Here is a 20,395-nt window from a genome sequence, read left to right as displayed (position 1 = left end):
TTTGCTTTAATACAGTACCAGTTTTGCCAATAGAAGAAGAATCTTAAAATTCATTTTTAAAAGAATCTATAAAATCACATAAAACCTTGGTTGTTTTTGCTGCTGCTACCCAGATTTTTGGTATACCTCAAATTGAAATTTTTATTTATTTCTATTTTTCCTTTCCCTCTCACTACATTTAACATGTATTGGAGGAAAATTCTGAGAGTGCCTTGGACTGCCAGAAGATCAAACCAGTCCATCCTCCAGGAAATAAAGCCAGACTGCTCATTTGAGGGAACGATATTAAAGGCAAAACTGAAATACTTTGGCCACATAATGAGAAGACAGGACACCCTGGAGAAGATGCTGATGCTAGGGAGAGTGGAAGGCAAAAGGAAGAGGGGCCGACCAAGGGCAAGGTGGATGGATGATATTCTAGAAGTGACAGACCCGTCCCTGGGGGAGCTGGGGGTGTTGACGACCGGCAGGAAGCTCTGGCGTGGGCTGGTCCATGAAGTCACGAAGAGTCGGAAGCGACTGAACGAGTAAACAACAAACATTTAACCTGTATTTTGATCCTGCTCAAAATGATATTTTACACCATGGAATTTGCGGGATTTTCTGCCCTTACACACATGGTGGCTTGAACAAATTTAGATCTTGAAACACTTCTCACTGAAGCATGCAGCGAATTCTCATAAAGTGCCATAGAACCGTACTGTACTACGCACATCTGCTCCTACGTGAAACACATTTCCCACAGCGAGAAAGAGCTTAGCCACTGTATTTCCTCCATGTAGTATGCGTCTGAGAGTTGAACGAATACGCTGAATTAGGAAAGGCGCAATACACTCCAGTGCGAAGCTTTAACTACGGCGCAGGCGAAAGAAGAAAGGTCGCGTTTCCCAAGATCTGTTATCTCGCAAAAGGCGGGAAGGACAGCGCGAGCCAGGCTCATAAGAATTCATAGCGACGGGAACTGGGATTTCACTTTAGCAAACGCTTTCGCGGCTACTTTGGAGCGGGCGCGAGATTCCTGCTGTTTAACTAGCAGCTGCACAAACCCTGAAGCAAGGGGAGCGGATAATAGGAATGGAGATGTGCTCAGACGAATGGAAGCGGCGGGCGGCCGAGTGCATCGACGAGTCGTCGGAGCGCCTGGACAAGCTAAGCCGGGAGACCCGGGGCCGCCCGGAACTGGCTTACGAGGAGCACCAGGCTCACGCCGCCCTGACGCGCTTCTTCGCCAGCCTTTCCGCGTCGTCCTCGTCGGGTGCCTGGTCGGTGCAGCGCAGCTACAAGCTGGAGACGGCCTTCCGGGCGGACTGGAAGTGGGATGGGGCGTCCTGCTGTAACGAGCCAGGAGCCCCCGCTTCGCCTGGGCTTCCTGTGCGAGTACGACGCCCACCCCGCCATTGGGCACGCTTGCGGGCACAACCTCATCGCCGAAGTGGGCGCCGCCGCCGCGCTGGGCCTGAAGGGCGCCCTGGAGAGCCTTCGCCAGGCGGCCTGGGGAGGGACTTTTCCTTTCATGGCGCTCACCCATACACCCTTTTTTTCATTTAAAAATAGTCCTGGTTGTTACATACCTTAGAATATCCGTGCTTGCAACCCTGTCAGATAGGGCGGTATTGGGATTTTGCTACATCGCAGGTAAGGGCTAAGAGAAGGCTTTGCCTGCCGCCTCTAGTAGTGATGCACATCCTGCACTTTAAGCACGAGGCTGTCTTAGTTATGGACACTGGGGGAGGGGTGCTATCTAAAGTGAAAGAAGGGTGCAGTAACAAACCGAGGGTGCTTTGCACATACTTTATTCACTCCTTTTTTTGTCCATTCAACAAGCAGCCTCCATAGTCCGAAGGCAACCCAAATTCGAGAAGGGTGCAGGATGGTGCTCAAGGGAAACGATTCATCCACCCATTTTGTGTGTTAAATTTCCCTGACTGGTGGTGGTGATGATGTGGACTCCTTGGGAAAGACAAGTTGAAGCCAAGTATTTTACCTTTTAGCTAATTCTTGGGGAATCAGTGGGCAATTCTTTCTTTTGAAGTGGAATTAGAGTTACTTCACCCCACTGGAATGGGTTAAAGTTTCTCATGACTGTTTGGTTTGATCCTGAAGTGTAATCTGTGCTCTTGGCTGCTCCTCAAATAAGTTTTGAAGATGGAAAAGAAAGGTTGCAGTGATGTAATTTGTGTGTGTGTGTATGTGTGTTCTTAACCTCTACACCTGTAAAGGAATTCAGAGCTGATCTTGGGGAAGGTATGAAAGAGCCATTAAAGGGGGGAAAGGAGCAAGAAATTAAGGAAGGGACTTGGAGAAGAGATTCTGTAGTCCAGAGATTGAAGCAAGTGTGAGAAAGAAACTCAAAATAACCCTGCCTTGATTTTGTTTAATATAAAATGGGACAGGCTTTTAAGATTCTGTTAATGAGTAGCATTCCTTGAATCCTTGTGCTGTTTCTTCAACTGGCCTACCTCAGAAGGCTGACAGTACCCAGTTGAAAGGCCCACAACTCTTTTTCCTAGGTCAGCATTCTAGGTATTCCAGCAGAAGAAGGTAGATCAGGCAAAGCAGTACTGATTGAAACTGGAACTTGTGGCAACCAGGATATGCTTATGACTCTTCAATTTCAGGAGGGTGTAGTACTATGGCAGTTCACAGTTAAAAGAAACTACTCTGTTGCTAATTTAGGAAGAAAAATATCATCCAAACAGATTGCATGGCTGTTTACAGAATCAAACTAAAAATCATGAATAAGTAGATACAAGACAGTTAAAATACTTTTAAAAAGTGAAAGGTACTTAAAAGCGGAGTGTAGAAGACATTTTTGTCCTAATGCAAAAAAAGTAATATTATTCAAAATCCTGCTAAGTTTGTTGTAAGGGTACAGTATGATCTCTCCAAAGTCTCTGAATACCAAATAATATGCAGGCATATGTTGAATTATCTTTAAAGAAAGACAAATGAAGATTTTTAAGCTGCAGCATCACCTGCTTTTTATGACCAGTAGCTTTGATGGTCTGTTTCTTCGCACAGCTGACCTTAAAGGGCTAACACAGTCATTCTATAATGACATCTTATCTCTTGGCTGGCTACTGGGAGGGGGTACTTTAAACCCTGCTCAAGGCTGAACTGTGAACTCTGATCTTGAACTGCAACTCCTGCTACAGTATATGCACTACTTTGTAAGAAAGTTTGGCTGCTTGAAGGCTGCAGCTGTAGCCAAAGAATGCAAACAATGTGGCTTTGGTCATCGGAAGACTTTGTGATTATTATCATCATGCATATAACCACCCCAGTGTTTTTGCTGCTACTGCTACTAGTTTAACAGTAGGTAGAAAATGGAGAACATTAGGATGGAGTTTTCTGAGAAGGCTGTATATGCTGGTTCATTGGTAAGACAGAACTTCCACTTGATTGTTAATGTGTGAAAATCATGGGATTCCTCCTCATTCTTGCAATAAAGATGGTAAACGTGTTCAATGTTGTATGTTATTTTTTATTTATTTATATTTCAAATTTTTATCACTGCCCATCTCCCCCAAAAAGGGGGACTCTGGGTGGTTTACAGTAAAATTACTATGCTTACATAAGATGACCAGAAGTCACCTACTGCCCATGGAGCACTGTTTCATAGGCTATAGGATAGTGAGTTCTCTTTCTCCAAGGCTAGAAAGGGTTCTGATCGCGGAAAAGGAAATGTCCCTCTGTGCCTGAGGACAAGCTGTTTCGTATGTCAAATATATGGGGTGAGGTGGGCAGGAGGCATCTGGAAATGGATTCTGTATGTGCAAGCTCCTAAGCCCACCATTCTTCACCATATCCTCAAACCAGGGGAACATTTACAACAGTCATTTCTCTTATTGGTATTGTGTGTGTGTGTGTGTGAGAGAGAGAGAGAATGAATGAATGAAGATGGGCAAGCACTGCTCCTTCTGCCTTATTAGTCTGCCATTGGCAGAACAATTCTGAAGTCTTCAGAATGCTCTAAACAAAACATTTTTGTAATATCTATTCTCTGATTCAGGTTCAAATTACCCTACTTTGTTCACATTATGTGAAGACCTAACTCTCTGGAGAAGGCTCTGTGATGGGAAAGGTGGAAGGAAAGAGAAGAGGATGACCAGCAAGATGGATGGACTCAGTAGCGATGAGTACATCATTGGAAGATGAGAAAGACCAGGTTAGGGACAGATCATCATGGAAAAAAATCTATGTTTGCCCAACAATAGAGAAATACTGAGATACCCACAATGGAGAGATGGATTGTAAAGACAATTAACAGAAATGGCAGAACTGACCTGTTTGGTCAGGGATAAAACAGTAAGTACTTTTATAAAAGACTGGAAACCTTTTATGGACTTTTTTCTGAAAACAGAAAAAAGTGAAATGGTGATTTTTGGATTGCTAATTGAAAAGGGGTGAATATGGGACAGAAGGGATCTCTAATGTAATTTGAAAGAGGGAGGAGGGATAATAACTTCATTTGTAACTTGCAAAGAAGCTCGGAAGTCACTTAATTATCTTTTTTTCTTTAACTATTGCTTTCACTTTTTAAAACTTTTTTCTTTAATTCTTTATGTATTTTCATGTTTATCTTTTAAGTATGTAAAAATTTTCAATCAATATTATATATAATCTATGTGGTCACTAGGAGTTTAAAATGACTTGATGGCCCATAATACTCTTATCTGGAGATAGGGAAGCATGTGTGTTAGAAAAGTTTTTTTGCAATCCATTGAGAGGCTTATTTTTTACCATGTGTTCATTAAAGGCTTGCATTGTTTTTTCTACAATGGGTGGGTATCAGTGACTTCAGGTAACACCAAATAAATCTATTGCTCAGAAAAATATAACTGCATTGAAGCTTATGCCATCTTTGGCACTGGATGGGGTTGCACTGCTCCAAACAGACCCAGTGCACAACCTGGGGGTCCTCTAGACTCGTGACTCCTGTTCAATGAGCAGGTGGCAGTTGTGGCTAGGAGGGCTTTTGCACAGCTTCATGTTGTGCACCAGTTGCACCTGTTCCTGGACCAGGAGGTTCTGCTCATGGTCACTCATGCCCTGGTCATTTCTCAGGTGGACTACTGTAATGTGCTCTACATGGGGCTGCCCTTGAAGAGTATCCAGAAGCTTCAGCTGGTGCAAAATGCAGTGGTGCGGGCAGTTATATGTGCTCCTAGAACAGTACATGTTCCACCTCTGCTCTGTGAGCTGCATTGGTTGCCAGTTTGCTTCTGGGCCCAATTCAAGGTGCTGGTTTTGGCCTTTAAAGCCCTTTATTGCATGGGGCCGGGTTACTTGAGCAACCCCTTCACCTGATTACATCTGCCTGTCCCATTATGTCCAGCAGAAGAGGTATGCTGCGGGTCCTGTTTGCAAAAGCATTTCATCTGGTGGACCCAGGAGACGGGCCTTTTGTGCCATGGCACCCACCCTGTGGAACGTCATCCCCCAAGGTGAGATTGGCCCCATTCATGATATCCTTCTGGAAGGTCCTCAAAACATCACTGTGTCAGCAAGCTTGGGGATCACACAGAAATGGTGATCTAATGGGATGGCTGCATTGTTTTGAACAGTGCAATACTGTTTACTATTAATAATGTTGATGTTTTTAATTGTACTTGTTTTAATATTTTGATTTTATGATTGTTTTTTACTTTGTGCCACCTATAGTCACTTTTCTGTGAGATGGGTGGCTATATAAATATGATGAATAAATATGATGAATAATAAATAATTAAAACTTACCATGAAGCATATAGAATACTAAGAAGCATGTTTAGTAAAATAACTAAATTCAGGAAAATATTATTACAATCCAGTTTCTAGGCTTCATGATTCTTTATCTGTCTCTCAAGAGTTGCCTTTTATATGAAGTTTCTTACAGTAACCCATCCAATGTAGAAATCTTAAAAGCTTGAATGGAGAGTTAAATCTCCTAGGCCTATTTTATTAAATGCCTATGCAGAGAGATGTTCATGTCCTTACAATGTCTCAGCCATTTCTATAGGTGAAATTTAAGTCTAAATTGGGAATTGTTCACCTGCTTAGTCCTATCTCTTCCAAAGTGCTAAATACCAGAGATTTATGCTAACAGTTATTGCTCTTAAAGGTTTTAACCTTTAAAGGTATTAAAGGTTTTTAATATTATCATCTGTTTTCTAACAAAAAAAAATCTCACACAAAAACCAAAAAACTAAAGGGCTTTTGATGTTTCAAAATCCACTTGGATTTCAAACATAAGGATTGTGATAGCTGAATAAAAACATTTATTTGAAAATTGTTCAGAAGAAAATACTGGCTTCTGTTTTAATGCTTATGTAAAATTCAATGCATCATCTCAATTTTTAATTAACATGTAAACAATACTTCTTTATAATTAAGTTCATGTGATGTATCCAATGGAGATCTTGGAGACTAACCAGCTGCTGCTTCTCTACTGTGTCTTTACTTGGAAAATGTTCTCCAGTGCAACAATGTCACTCTGAAAAGAAGGGGAACCATCACTGTCAGTGATCTTTGCCACCCTAGTGCTGTTTCCTCCATTGTTGTCCAAAAACCTCCTGTTCATAGAAGAAACCCTTCTGCTGGAATCAGAATTATCTAACTCTAATATAGCATTTTAATATTTGTGACCTATATTTAAGCTGACAAATTTCTTTGAGGCCGGAACAGTGAACTGCAGCATTCTATATGTCACCAGATCGCAGGTCCCAGCAATCCCAGTCCACATAGCCTAAAGTCAGGGAAGTTGGGAAATGTAGTTCAGCATTTGGAAGGTTACCGGTTCATCACCCTTGCCCATAAGGCATTATAGTAAAAAAGAAAAAAAAGGATTCGATTAAGTAGAACATGTCATCTGTGATGCTGCTTACAATAATCCCATAAGATGCATCAGAATAATCCACAAAGCTGATGCCAATACACACACACACACACACATTAAAATGTCAGATTTGTTGATTTAAACAAAAAAATGTTCAATTTAGGCACTAGCAGTACTGCTAATTCAGTAAATGGCCTTCAAAAAATGTTTTTTTATCATTTTGTAATAATTTAGGTATTCAGTTTTCTGCAGAGTATCAAAGTATCAAAAAATCTTTGCTAAGGCTGAAAATGCTAAGCAAAATAAATAAAAACATTTACACTTCTTTTAAGATTATTAGGTCTTGTACAGTAGTTGTAGAGTATATTTGTAATTTATCAACAGACACTGATTTTTTAAAAATAACATTGAAGCTTTTGAACTTTGGTGTTGGAGAAGACTCCTGAGAGGACCATGAATAGCCAGAAACAAACAAATGGATGATAGAACAAATCAATGCAGAGTTCTTACTCAAAATAAAAATGGCCAAGCTCAAATAATTTGGAGACATAATTCAAAGACCTCTAGAAAGGTCTATAATGCTGGGAAATAAGGGAAGAAAGAGAAAAAGAGGACAACCAGCTGCAAAGTGGATAGGCTCAATTATATTGGCAATGGGTACACTGTTTAAAGATCTGATGGACCAGACTGGGGACAGATCATCCGAGAGAAGGTCTATCTATATGGTTCTTAAGAATCAATACTGACTTAATGGCACATAATATATTTACAAATGAAAACATCTTAAAATATAGTCTATTTCTGTAGCTGAAATACAAATGCCATAATTAGACATCATCTTGCCTTTTAGAGTCCTTTAGTAATATTTATATCATGTCTTTTAAAATAAAAACACTGTTCAAAGAATCCCCTTTGCAAAAGGTAGGCTTTTCCCTTCTCCTTTGCTATTTCCCATTGAAACCACAAGAAAATGGAGAGTTATTTAAGTGAATTTCATGTAAGAGTTGCAAACATTATCAGGCAGAAAGAACATTCAGTTTCCACTTCCAGATTTACTTGATAGTAATTCCATGCATGGTGTTATTGCATGTAACACATAGAAAATGACTAAAGAAAAAAAAGTAGCTATGAAAAAATGGACCAATATATCAAATTAAATAAAATATATGCTCCTGGGAATATTATTCTGGAATACTTGTCAATGGCATGGGTGTCAATTCTCATGCTGCTATATCTCTGGACTTTCCTTCTATTTGAATTTCCTTCTGATCCAAGAGCCAGCTGGACCATCATTCTGTCTTCTTTGCCTCCGTTTTCAGACACATACTGCCCTAATTCGTTTACTTCTCCATCACTGTAGCTGCCATCCATCCCTGTCATTTGCCTTGGCTGTGGGATTGCAGAAGCACAAGAAAGCTGTGGAGGAGAGAGAAGGAATGGCATTCAAATGGACATAGCTACATACATAGGTTTTCATTGGCTCCTGTCAAAGAAAACTTTGCTTTAAGTTTAAATATTTAGATTATTAAAAAAAATTTTATGCATCTGTATTAATGTCTCAGTTATACAACACAGCTCCATATGATGGCAACATTTACCTTCTCGCATTGCTTCCGTTCTTTTCGCTCTTGCACCGTGGTCAGGTAGTTCACTGCAGCATACTCTAACACTGAGAGGAAGACAAACACAAAACTGACCCAGAGGTAAATGTCCACAGCTTTGATGTAGGAAACTCGAGGCATGGAGGCATTGACACCAGTGATGATGGTAGACATGGTCAGTACCGTCGTGATACCTAAGGACATTACAATTATCCATTTGAAGATACTCATTTTTTGAACAATGTGTTTGCTTATTTATCCTACACCAAAGGGCAAGTTTTTCTTTAAGAAAATAACATGTTGACTTAAGTTGATCTTACTGATCTTGATGGCCTGCCACCTTTATTCATGCTTCTGTCTTTTTATGGGAAGCTTAAAGCCTATTTGTATACACTCTACACAGTATTGTACAGGATGATGCATGGGTGCCTTGAGGATGGTTAATTCTGCTTTTTGGAAGTTGTTCTTTCTAGACACACTTTAGAGGCGGAAGTAAGACTTGTTGAACACAGCAGGGCCTATTTTTGAGAAAACAATTGTTGGGTGGGATTGCACATTTGCAATCTAAAGCAAACTCGCTGGGCTTAATGATTTATAATCCTTTTAAAATATACAAATGGGTAAATCTACATAGCTTTAATCCATGTTATAGTCTGTCTATGTCTGTCTGTCTGTCTGTCTGTCTATCATCTTAGACTTGCTTCTTACCCTTATGGCCAGCTAAGAATTCGATACCCTATGGGGAAGAAGAGAGAAGGTAAAAACATCACAGCTATAGGTACTTTTCAATACACACTCGCCTAGATTGCAGTTGCTCTAAATAGAGCAGAAATAGATGTAGCATAGGCTCTTTTACCTAAGGGAACTCTTGCAGGCACAGCACGGCGGTCTATCCAAAAAGAAACCCAAGACAGCATGACCATCAGAGTAGCAGGGAAATAGGTCTGGAGCAAGAAGAAGAAGATATGCCGTCGTAATGTGAAGTTGATGAAGAGACGGTTGTACCAACCTGCAAGAGAAAGAGGGAGAACTAGATCACAGTGAAGAGTACCAGGGATAAAAACCACGTAAACAGTGTGGAACTGTTAACAGTATAAAGAAAATACAGGTTTACTTTTAATTATTATCAAAAAGGGGGATTTCTCACCATTTTGTTAAAACTTTAATAATACAAACATGCAAATAGCATAAAGACCCCTGTGGGTTCAGTTCAGATGTTTAAAAAAATTGAGCAAAAGATACTGATTTCCCCAAATTTGGTGAGATCAGATAGGCCCATCCCAAAGTTGTTCATGCTTCTCAGCCAAGCTGCTGCTTGGATGTGTGGCGTATGGGCTTTGTGACTCAGCAGGAGAGAGAGAAAATGCAAGGAGAGGCTCAGGTGTGGCCTTGGAGGGCGTCTGTGCTGTCATGAGGGCAGATGAGCTGCCCTGGCAGCCAGCCAGCAAGGGAGGCAGCATCCTCATTGGCCAAACCTAGCACACGGGTCAGGGTCTACAGCCCGGGGGTCAGGTGTGGTGGGGTGGGGGACCCACCTCAGTTGCTGGGAGAGAGGCTGCCTGGTTGAGCCATGGGGGGGGGGGCGGAGAGAGGAAGGGTGGAGGGACACGCTGCCCCCTTTGGTGCCTGTGCCGCTTTGAGGAATCGACTGTGTGGGAAGACTATGTGGGAAGCTGGTGGCCGGGGAGAGGCACTGCTGGGAGCCTGCTGGGCTGCTGGAGCGTTTGGGTGCCATTTCCTGGCCCCAGAGGGAGAAGAGAGTGAAGACGTCAGCTGGAGGCTTCCCTGGGAGAAGAGAAGCAAAGGCCCAGGCAGAGGGACCTGCTTCACCCAAACCCGAGGCAGACGGGGACAGAGGCAGGCCTGCATACCTCAGGGAAGCCCCACACTGGGAAGAGTGAGCAAAAGACCCAGAGGGAGGTGCATCTAGGAATGCAGAAGGATGGCTGTCAAGGTCCAAAAAAGCACCAAGAATGGCTTTAAGTTCACAGCAAAGTAAACCACTCAATTCCCTTCTTCTCTCTCTCTCTCTCTCTCTCTCTCTCTCTCTCTCTCTCTCTCTCTCTCTCTCTCTCTCTCTCTCTCTCTCTTGTAGTGAAAAGCTGAGGGGGAGGGAGGAGAAGAAAGGGAGGATTTGGTAGCTGTGCAGTAGAGCAGGTGGTTGCTAGCAAATAGCCATGGGAAACAGGTAGAGACACTGGGAAGTTTGGAAAGTCTGCTGCAAATAGTTCTGTTTTTTCCCTAATTCCTATAAATATTCTTGTACATAGTGAAAGAGACAAAAAGAGACACACACCTCAAAAGCCTCTAAGGTCACTGTCTCTGTGAAGCAATTGTTCTCCTTAAAGTCACATTTGCCTCCTGCTGTCAAAAGTACCCTCAGTCAAACTGGGACAGGTGGACAAGTGGCATTCTGGCAAATAGGAATGTCCTATTCCTATTAAGTTTCATTAACAGTCCTGTTTGTAGAAAAATTAATTCTGTTCCTTCATATTTCTAGTCCTTCTACGTGAACAATTTAAGAATTTATTAAACTGAAGCATTTCTTCAGACAGGTTATTTTCTTTCAGCACATCACTTTTAAGACATGATGAGCAATTATAAAGCCCTTCTTGAATCCAACAGTAATCTTGCCATGGAAATCTCATATTTGTGAATATTTTGGTTATATAATCTTCATGGGTTATATATCTTAAATCTTCTTATAGATTTAATTGTAAAATAATATATGCATTAATCTCAATTAATGGTTATCTTGACTTAAAATCCCTTCAAGTCCATATTCAAGGAGCTCCTTTTAATTTCAAAAATAATTGTGAGGGACTCTGAGGACCACGGTCTAGTTTTGTTGTCTGTCCTATCCAGATCAGCTCAATAGCAGGCAGAAGCCAAGTTTTTCCATCTTCCCAATTAGAAAAGGTTGAGAAGTTATTCTGTTGAATTTTTGGTAAGGTTGTAAAACCTAGGGTTTTGTGGGGTTTTTGGTCAGTTTAAAATTGGGATTTTCTACATTTGTTTAATTTCAACGCTGCTGCATTTTTCTTATATTTATTTTGCATTTTATAGTTTCGTTTAGTTGTGTTGCTTTGAACTACAGGAAAAATAGTCTAATGTTATAAATAAATAAATAAATGAAAATGAAAATGTAAATAGATCAAATTGCTATGGACATACAAAGCAACAGATGAAAAACCCATTCACTTTTTAACACACACACCACAACTGCATTAATCCATATGAGTTACATACGCAAGGATGCCACACTGGCACCCATGTCATAATTGTAGCTCCAGATTCCAGCTAAAGAGGCATCTCCCTGTTCAAGTACAGGTGGTGATAGCATAACTGCCTGCTCAGTGGCACTCTTTCATTGGGGGGGGGCAGCACCCCAGCACTCCCAGCACTGAGGGTGGAGATCCCAGAGAGGGGTCTGGCTAGATGGTGTGGGTATTTGTGGCAGACCAGCCTCCTTCCTCCCGTTGCTACAGAATCCAACCAATACCAAGTTACAACACTGCATATAGAGATGTACAATTCAAGCCTAAGTCTGGGATTCATCTGCTGAGATTTTGTAGGAAAGAAAGCAAATTAATTCCCATTGTAGAAGCATGAAGAAATAAGTTTTGTGATCCAAGTTCACTTACCTGTGCTGCTATAGAAAGCAAGCTTGGTGGTAGTATGAAATTCTTGTATAAGGAACTGAGACAATGATATTCTATCATCTGTTTTCAAAGAATCATTCCCATTCTTCCAATAGAGCATGAGATCGTCTTCGGTATAAGCATCTATAGAGGGAGGCAATATTTGTGGCAATGAATCCAGATAAGATACAACACAGAGCTTACTGCAGCCTTCACCCACCTGGTACTCTGTAATATCTTACATTTCAACTCCTATGATCTCTCATTCTACAGTATCTTATATACATCACATTTTAGTTCCTGTTATTACAGGCATACTAGCAGTTCTTCCTGATATAATTTTTCTCCAATCAGTGCTCTTAATATCAATGGTGAGGGGAAGGTTTTACCCCTTCAATATTATTGATAGGGCATAACAAAAAGCTGGCAATTTTTTCTAAAAATGAAGTTGGACAGCAGCTAAACTTCAGTACTTTATCTAGTACTTATATGAATAATTGTACATCTAACTTCAGCACAACACCTTATCATCACTGTTTTCATAACATATAAGTAAGCAAAGGGTTGTTTTATAATTTCCAGATTTGCTAAAATCTGCAGTACAGGTTATTTACTTTAAAAAAAAAGGCTTTTAAAAAAGCTAGTCAGTTTTATGCAAAGTAGCTAACCCAGTCTAGGCACAGATCCTAAGGGATAAGAAGGAGAAGACTGAATTTGCAGACAACTTCTACTACAGTATTAGAACACCTTCTGGAAGAATAGCATGTGAACCTACTTAGAAATCAGCTTTAAGGAAACAATGTATGGCTTTTAGTACGTGTTTACTTACAGCTTTCAATTTCCAGTGAACAAGTCTGTGTGTCAAGGGGAAAACGACTGAAATCCATGTTACACATCGCTGTTACAGTGACCCTAGAAACACAGTAGGTATATTTAATATGTCTTACTATTAAAATGAGAAATGGGGAAGAAAAGAGAAATAATGCAGGTTGGATCCACATTCCTTTTCTAACATGTTTTAGTAGGGTGCTGCATAATAGGCAATAAAATTCTGTTCATGCTTATTTATAGTAATTTCCATTATATTCAACAAGATATACACCCAGAATTGCAATCTAAACCAGCAGTATAAATATTGAGTAAACCCCAATGACATAATGGAACTTGCTTCTGAGTAAACTGTGTGCTGACAATCCTAAACATACTATGTTAAATAAAGAATCTGCTTCCCACATTAGAAGAGCTTCTGCTATACAGTGTATTTTATATATATATATATATATATAGAGAGAGAGAGAGAGAGAGAGAGAGAGAGCGCGCGCACGCAATGGGTTAGAAACCAGGAGTCTGTGAGTTCTAGTCCCGCCTTAGGCATGAAAGCCGGCTGGGTGACCTTGGGCCAGTCACTCTCTCTCAGCCCAGCCCACCTCACAGGGTTGCTGTTGTGGGGAAAAGAGGAGGAGGAAGGAGTATTAGGTATGTTCACTGCCTTGAGTTATTTATAAAAATAATAAAAGCAGGATAGAAAATAAAGTATTAGGGTTCTGATCTGTTTATTATGAATGATAGATGAATTTCACCTGGAAGCACACTAGAAGCCAGTGCAACTTGCAGGGCAGAGGAGGAACATGGGTGTATTGAGGTGTTCCAATATGCATAGTGCCACCACATTCTGAACCAGTTCCAGCTTCCAGATGGTCTTCAAAGGCAGCACCATTTAGAGCACATTGTAGTAATCTACTTAGGAGGTGTCTAAGGCATGAGAGACCATGATCAGTGTCTCCCAATCCAAGAAGGGGGGGCAACTGGCTCACAAAATGAAATAGTGCAAAAGCCTTCCCAGCCACAACTGCCACCTGCTCTTCAAAAAGGAGGTGTGAGTTCAGGAGGATCCCCAGACTGCATATCGATTCTGTTCCCAGTAGGGCAACCTCATTCAGAACCAAATGTGGAAAAGCACTGGATCCAGAGGCCCTAAAAAACCCACAGCCACTCAGTCTTGCCTGGGTTTTGCTGAAGCCTGTTCTTCCCCTCCAGGCCTCCATAGCCTCCAGACACTGAGACAGAACCTCCATGGCATCACTTGGTTGGCCTAGGGCAGAGATGTAGAGATGTAGCATACTGATGATTCCTCACCTTGTGCTGTCAGATGACCTCATCTAGCAACTTCATGTAGATGTTAAATAGGAGTGGGAAGAGCATTGAGCCCTAAGGGACTCCACAGAGAAGGGGCCACGTGGTGGGTCTCTCTCCCCCACGTCACACCAACTGGACCCAGCTCCGGAAAAAGGAGGAGAACCAGCACAAAACTGTCTCCCACTCTTAAATCCCAGAGTCAGTCCAGATCAATGATATTGAAAGCCACTGAGAGATCACAGAATCTACCCCAAGGCCATAGTCCAGTTTGGAGTGAATCCAAGCAACTTAATCCAACAGATGCCTTGACTGGTTTAACTCTCCCCAGGAGGAGTCAGGTCACTCTGAACAGGGCTGCTGGGTGGCTGGCTGAGTATGCAATAAGGGTAGAGAAATATTAACCTTTTGCTGCCCTAACCACCTCAAGGTAGGCCTTAACAGAGGCTCTAATTTGTACCACTCCTTGTTGTCCTTCAGTGACACCCCAGCCATCTCTTTTTGCACTTCATCTCCCTCAGCTCCTAAGTAAATCAACGGGAGCTACGGGATCAACAAGAGAGAGACCGCAAAGCCACAATCTGATCTAAGACCCCAGCCACCCTCTTATTCCAAGCAGTGACTAAGGCTTCAGCTGGACTGTGCACCAGACTTTCAGGAACAACCCCAAGCTCCCTCTGAAACTCAATAAGGTCCATTAGTCACCTGGGGTGAACTGGTCGAATAAGTCCAGCCTTCCTGTGATGGACAGCAGCACTAGGGCGCTCCAAGCAATCAGAAACCTCAGGCTCCTCCCCCACATCTGAGAAGGCAAGTTAAGGTTCCCCAAATATACAAAATTACAAAACAGACATATTGCAAAACTAAGGAATTTAGGATATTCTAAAGGAATAGTGAGATACCAAACAGATATTTACAAGTTATCTAGTAGATAAACTAGATTGTATAAAACTTACTAGCTGTATGTAAGTATGTATGTATGCAAATATATAATTAAATCAGGTAGAATTAAACAATATACACCATAAATGCCAGGGAAACCTGTCACCAAGGCCAGTCCAAAAGTCACAAATCCCCAATCAGAGGAGCATCTCTATTACTTAGAATCAAGCAAACAATTTTTAAGCCATATTTAAAGACTCAATAGTCATCCATCATCCTAAGAGTAAGAGGGAGTTAATTCCAAAGCTGTAGGACTAGTTCCTGAAAGGCCCTCAACCTTGAAGGTGCTGTCAGACTAGTGGAAACAGCCAAAAGTGCCAAATAGGCTGAGCAAGTACATGTTGTGGGGATGTACCCACTCAGTTATGAAGATACATAGGGAAGGATTTACTGTAATGCAATGCCCATCAGGCCAAGATTGAGATTTTATAGTTGCCCTTGGCCTTATTTGGGAGCCAGTGCAGAACTCTGGGGTGTATAGAGACATGAGAGAAAAAGGATTCAAAACAACCAGACTGCAGTATTTTGAACCCAGGTCAGTGGAGCAAGAGTGGAACAGGGGAGCCCTACCAATAAGCTTTACAGTAATCTAGGCATGATACAACCAGAGTATGAATGAGAAGCTTAGTTGCATCAGGTATCAAGAACCGTTGAATACATTGGATGTTATGCTGAAAATGGCAGGTTCTCATAGTAGCTGCAACAAATGACTGCAGAGATTATCAATTGTCCACCTACATAGGAGTTCCAGAGAAGAAATGGCAAACTGAAGACAGCTCCACTAAAAGTAGAGCCAATTACCGCTGCAGAATGAAGAGTTGGCAAGTAGACCGACTCTTCGTAATTCCTCTCCAGTCGAGGAGAGGGCTTGAGATCGCCCACAAGTGTACCAGACAGTTTCTCCTCACAAGGTGACTGTAAGACAGCAGTCTTCAACGGTTTAGAGCTCTGGGAGACAAGGGAATAGCCATCTTGCTGAAACCACAGTCGGCACCTTTAAAAGGACACTGGTTTTGCATACTTTCTTTTCTAATCATTTTCAGATATTGCTTGTTAACTGCTCTTCAGCTATTAGGAACCTCTGGATGGACAAGACTGAAAACACCAGGTGAGTTTCCTTCAATCCTTAGAAAAAGAAGTTTTAAATACAAGTTTAAGGACTTTAAATACATGATTTTGGAAAGTTACAAATGGACTAAGGGTCCTGATGGATTTGAAATAAGATTTTGGAATTAATTATAAGAATCCTTCCTCCGGGAAAATGCTTTTGTTTCGAATTCTAAAAAAAAAAAAAAATAGGATGGGACTTTGAAGGTTGGACACTAGAGGGAACTGGAAGAAACTAAAGAGTACAATTAAAGGAGAAGACACTTGAATTCAATTTACAAATGCAGAATGAAGCCAAATATTTTAACAAGGGACATGTTGAAGGATATTTTTGAACAATGGACCCAGAAGTTAATTTTAAGAGTGTCTGCCTCTATAGATAGATTGTGTTTAAAAGATGTTACGAAAGAGGAACAAGTTTACCTGGACAAGTCTGAGACTGATCTGAAAGTGGATTTTAAAATGACAGACTACAAGATATGGAAAAAGATGCTACACTGGACAGACAGAAGAAACCTGCTGATGTCTTAATAATGAAAGGGGATATACAAATAACAAACTAAGAGAGTGACCTGCATAATTTTCCTATTTTGGATTTACAAAAAAGGCTTGTTAAAGCTTTGAAGAATTTTGTGAGAAGGGACAAAACAAAAACAAAAAGAAATAAAGTTCTAGGACATTATTTGAAGGGACTAAAGATCAAGATTCTTAGATATAAAAGGAAGGAATATAAAGTTGGTTTATTTGATCAAGGTTAAAATAGATATGTTGTTATCTCTGGTAACCCTTAATGGACTTTAGCCGATCAGGACTGAAATGATGATGCTTTATGGATGTGTTTATACATAAGAGATGGGATATGGGAAGAAGAGATCATTTGTTGCATTTTAAGAGAAGGTGATAAGTAACTAAAATTGTTTATACTTGTGATGAATGGGGAAGTCATTTCTTTATATATTTTTCTTTTTCTTTACTATATTCTTATTTTTTCTTTCTATTTTTTCTATTTTTTTCATGTTTTAGTTTGTATTAGTTTTTTTATCATTGCAATTGTAATTTTTAATAGAATTACTATAAAAAATATTGTCCACCTACCTAGCCCAATTCTTGGCAACTGACGGGGCAATCTCATGGGTCTGAAGACAGACAGAACAAATAAACATGGAGAAAAGGGGAGAAGGATGATTAGGTCAAATCCTTAAAACCGCAGTTTTGTCCAAGCTGAGGTAGAGTTGATAGGCAATTATCCAGCATGAAATTCACCATAAACTGCCACTGAGGAATCCCATATCACTGAATCAAATTTAGAAAAAGTTTGATATACTTGGGTATCATCAGGATAAATATGATAGTGATAACTGAGGCTAGTGGTCAAGTCATCCAAAGGAAAGAATAAAGATAACCGGATCTAGGACTGAATCTTAGGGGATACCATCAGAAAGGGTAAGTGACATAGAGTTGTTAAAGATTGCTCGGAAACTGCAGCTGGTATTGAATGACTGGCACCAGCCAATTGAGCAAAATAACACCAATTCTATGAGAGCTGCACTGGTTGTCAATAGGCTACTGAGCCAGATTTGAAGTACTGATGGTTACCTCTATAACTCTAGATGGGCTGGGCTCTACTTACATCCAGGGCCACTTTCTCCAAGTAGAATCTGCCTGCCCTAACAGGTCTTGTTGGGAGATGGTGCTATGGATACACCCATGAGAGATCAGGGGGTCAGGACTGGGAGCATGACATTCTCGGTGACAGATCCCTCACTCTGGCATAGCATGCTCCCAAGGTCAGGTGGGCCCTGATTTTTTCTATCTTTCAGGAAATTGGTGAAGATAGTTCTCTTCCGTAGAACTATTAGATAGAAAGGTATCAATGAAGACAGCAACTGAATTTATTGTTTTTAGCTCTGCATATTGTAAGGCACCTAGAGTCATACAAATAAACAGCATATAAATATACTGTAATTTATATATAATTTAAGTGGCACCACATTTCCTTTGGTTTGATTTAATCTGCTCTGCTTAAATTACTTAAGGTACCAAGCTGGGAATTAAATGTCTCAAGATAACCAACTATAGAGCTCAATCTAGAGTTATCACTTAAAGTCAGAATTGTTTGGCTTCTGCTAAGAGTCACACTGCAGAAGAGGGTCCTTTGCTGAGCGTACATCTCCATCTTGATACTATTGTCCATTCATTGGCCTTGTCCTGATTTGTAAGCAATGACAAAGGCAAGGAGGTGATTCAGTTTTCTGCTGCTATTTTTCCCAAGGGAATTGTGTCTTATCAGCGTTTTACTTATGTAAACAGTTCTGGAAATTTTCCATTACATTCTACTTTCCCTGGTTAAGTACTTAGGGGGGCACCATAATCTACTGCCTGGAACATGGAGGATTTCAAACAGACCATCTCAGAGTTCCGAGACCTTACACAGATTCTCTCCAACTCTTGCCAAGTTATTATACAAGATATTTCTTGGTTGAAAATACTATCTTTGAACTGTAGCATCTGGCTGGGGACGTCATGGAAGGAACTGAAGATCTTAACAATGATACAAAGGTTTCTATTAACAGCAAGATTGAGGTTTTTGTCGAAATGTCTGAAGATGTTTGGAACAGACAGATCAATTTGCAAACTATACGTGTTGCTGCTCTGATGGAATGTTGTGGAAAGGAGGGGTTTGTTATCTATGGGAGGCTCTCTGCTGAGAGGTTGGAGTACTTGCCGGGGACAGTTGGGCTGTTTGATTTTTTTGTGAAATATGCCCTGTGTGTATTTTGGAAATATGTGAATGTTGTGGTTTATTTTGAAGTGGGGTAAGGGTTTGAGAATGTTTATTTGGATTGTTTTTAAGGCTTGTTTGATGTTATTCTTTGATGTTATTCTTCTTTAAGGATATGGATTGAGATTAATAAGGTAAATAATAAATGGTTTTAGGTTTAATATGATTAAGACTCTAATAACTGTAGTATTAAGAGAAGAAAATTTATTTGCTTTTTCTTAGTTTGATCTTTATTATAGCAGACAGAAATGTATAGAATAGTGGTAGGAAGGAAGTAATTAAATAAGTGTTGTTTTGGGGGGGGTAAGTTGTTTAGGTGGTTTATATATTTTCTTTTAATATAAGGGGAGGGGGCAATTGCATTTAGTCATCTTTATAATATGCTAGTAGAATGATTTATAGAAATAATGTGATTTTGGTTTAACATAGAGCAAGGGATTGATTATGGGAAATTGTATATTCTTGCTGTTAAAAGTTGGAAGTTACTCTTTATGTAATCTCTTAAAAAATCTTTTCATCTTGTGTTTTCTCACTTTAGTTTTTTTTCTTTTTCTTTTTGTAGTTTTTTCTTTTTTGTAGTTTTTATCTTTGCTGTAAACTTAATAAAATTCTTATTAAAAAAGGTGATTCTGAATTACATTTCTGAATTTCATTGCCATCTTTTACCTTTATCTATTATGTTGTATTGATTTGATTGTATTGTATTTTGACTGTTGTGCGCTACCCAGAGTTGTTGAGAGTCAAGCAGCATACAAGTTTATATTATTATTATTATTATTATTTTACCTCAAGCTGTAAAGCACTTTCCCATCTGGCTGTACTCGAAGCATGACATTATCTGTCGTCGTGTCATGGATAAAGGAACGCTTGGAATGGACAAAGAACATGTCGGGCACCCAGATCTTTTTTACAAGTCTGCCATCAAAGGTCATACTTTGGTTATTGGAACTTGGAAATGACAATCTTTCATCTTTCCAGTAATGTCTCAAGTAAAGCGTCATGGTGAAGTCCTAATGAAGACCAAAAATTGGAAAAGAGACATTTTCATTGACAATCCTTACCTTTTTCTTCACAAATATTATTTAATCACATGTAGTAAATAATAAAAATACAAAAGCACTTAGTGGAATAAGCAGTTAGAAATTTAAAAATTCTCATCCACTTTTAAAAATGATAAAAATTCTCTTGAAATATTTGATAGAATTGTAATTATTTGTAATTTTTTTTAAAACATAAAAACCATTTAATGAATAAAACTAAAACAGGCCCCACTTTGATACCACAAATTTCAATACTTCTAGTATGTTATATTAACCCTGCAATAAATACATTCCCTGCATGGAAGTAGTAGTAGTGCTCCTAAGTGACACTT

General features: G+C 40.1%; 1 protein-coding gene and 1 long non-coding RNA gene across 4 annotated transcripts in view; one reads left to right on the top strand and one right to left on the bottom strand.

Moving 5' to 3' along the window:
• Positions 1 to 7,880: 7,880 nt before the first annotated feature.
• LOC134503398 (gamma-aminobutyric acid receptor subunit rho-1) overlaps positions 7,881 to 20,395 on the bottom strand; it is a 28,275-nt gene continuing 15,760 nt past the window's right edge. For 2 of the 3 annotated variants that reach the window (XM_063312200.1, XM_063312212.1), the window contains exons 4-9: positions 19,810 to 20,033; positions 12,889 to 12,971; positions 12,063 to 12,203; positions 9,275 to 9,427; positions 8,416 to 8,612; positions 7,881 to 8,233 (exon numbers count right to left, since the gene is read on the bottom strand). In XM_063312200.1, coding sequence (XP_063168270.1) covers positions 7,943 to 8,233; positions 8,416 to 8,612; positions 9,275 to 9,427; positions 12,063 to 12,203; positions 12,889 to 12,971; positions 19,810 to 20,033 — 1,089 coding nt within the window. In that variant the 3' untranslated portion in view covers positions 7,881 to 7,942. The remainder of the gene's footprint in view (positions 8,234 to 8,415; positions 8,613 to 9,274; positions 9,428 to 12,062; positions 12,204 to 12,888; positions 12,972 to 19,809; positions 20,034 to 20,395) is intronic. The other variant, XM_063312206.1, reaches the window with a different exon arrangement.
• On the top strand, positions 8,513 to 11,161 carry LOC134503444 (uncharacterized). Its single transcript, XR_010068545.1, has 2 exons — positions 8,513 to 8,593; positions 10,989 to 11,161. It is a non-coding gene; the product is annotated as an uncharacterized LOC134503444 (long non-coding RNA).

This window comes from Candoia aspera, chromosome 1 (genome assembly GCF_035149785.1).
Source record: "Candoia aspera isolate rCanAsp1 chromosome 1, rCanAsp1.hap2, whole genome shotgun sequence".
Taxonomy (NCBI): domain Eukaryota; kingdom Metazoa; phylum Chordata; class Lepidosauria; order Squamata; family Boidae; genus Candoia; species Candoia aspera.
This window is presented reverse-complemented; position numbering and strand designations above follow the sequence as displayed.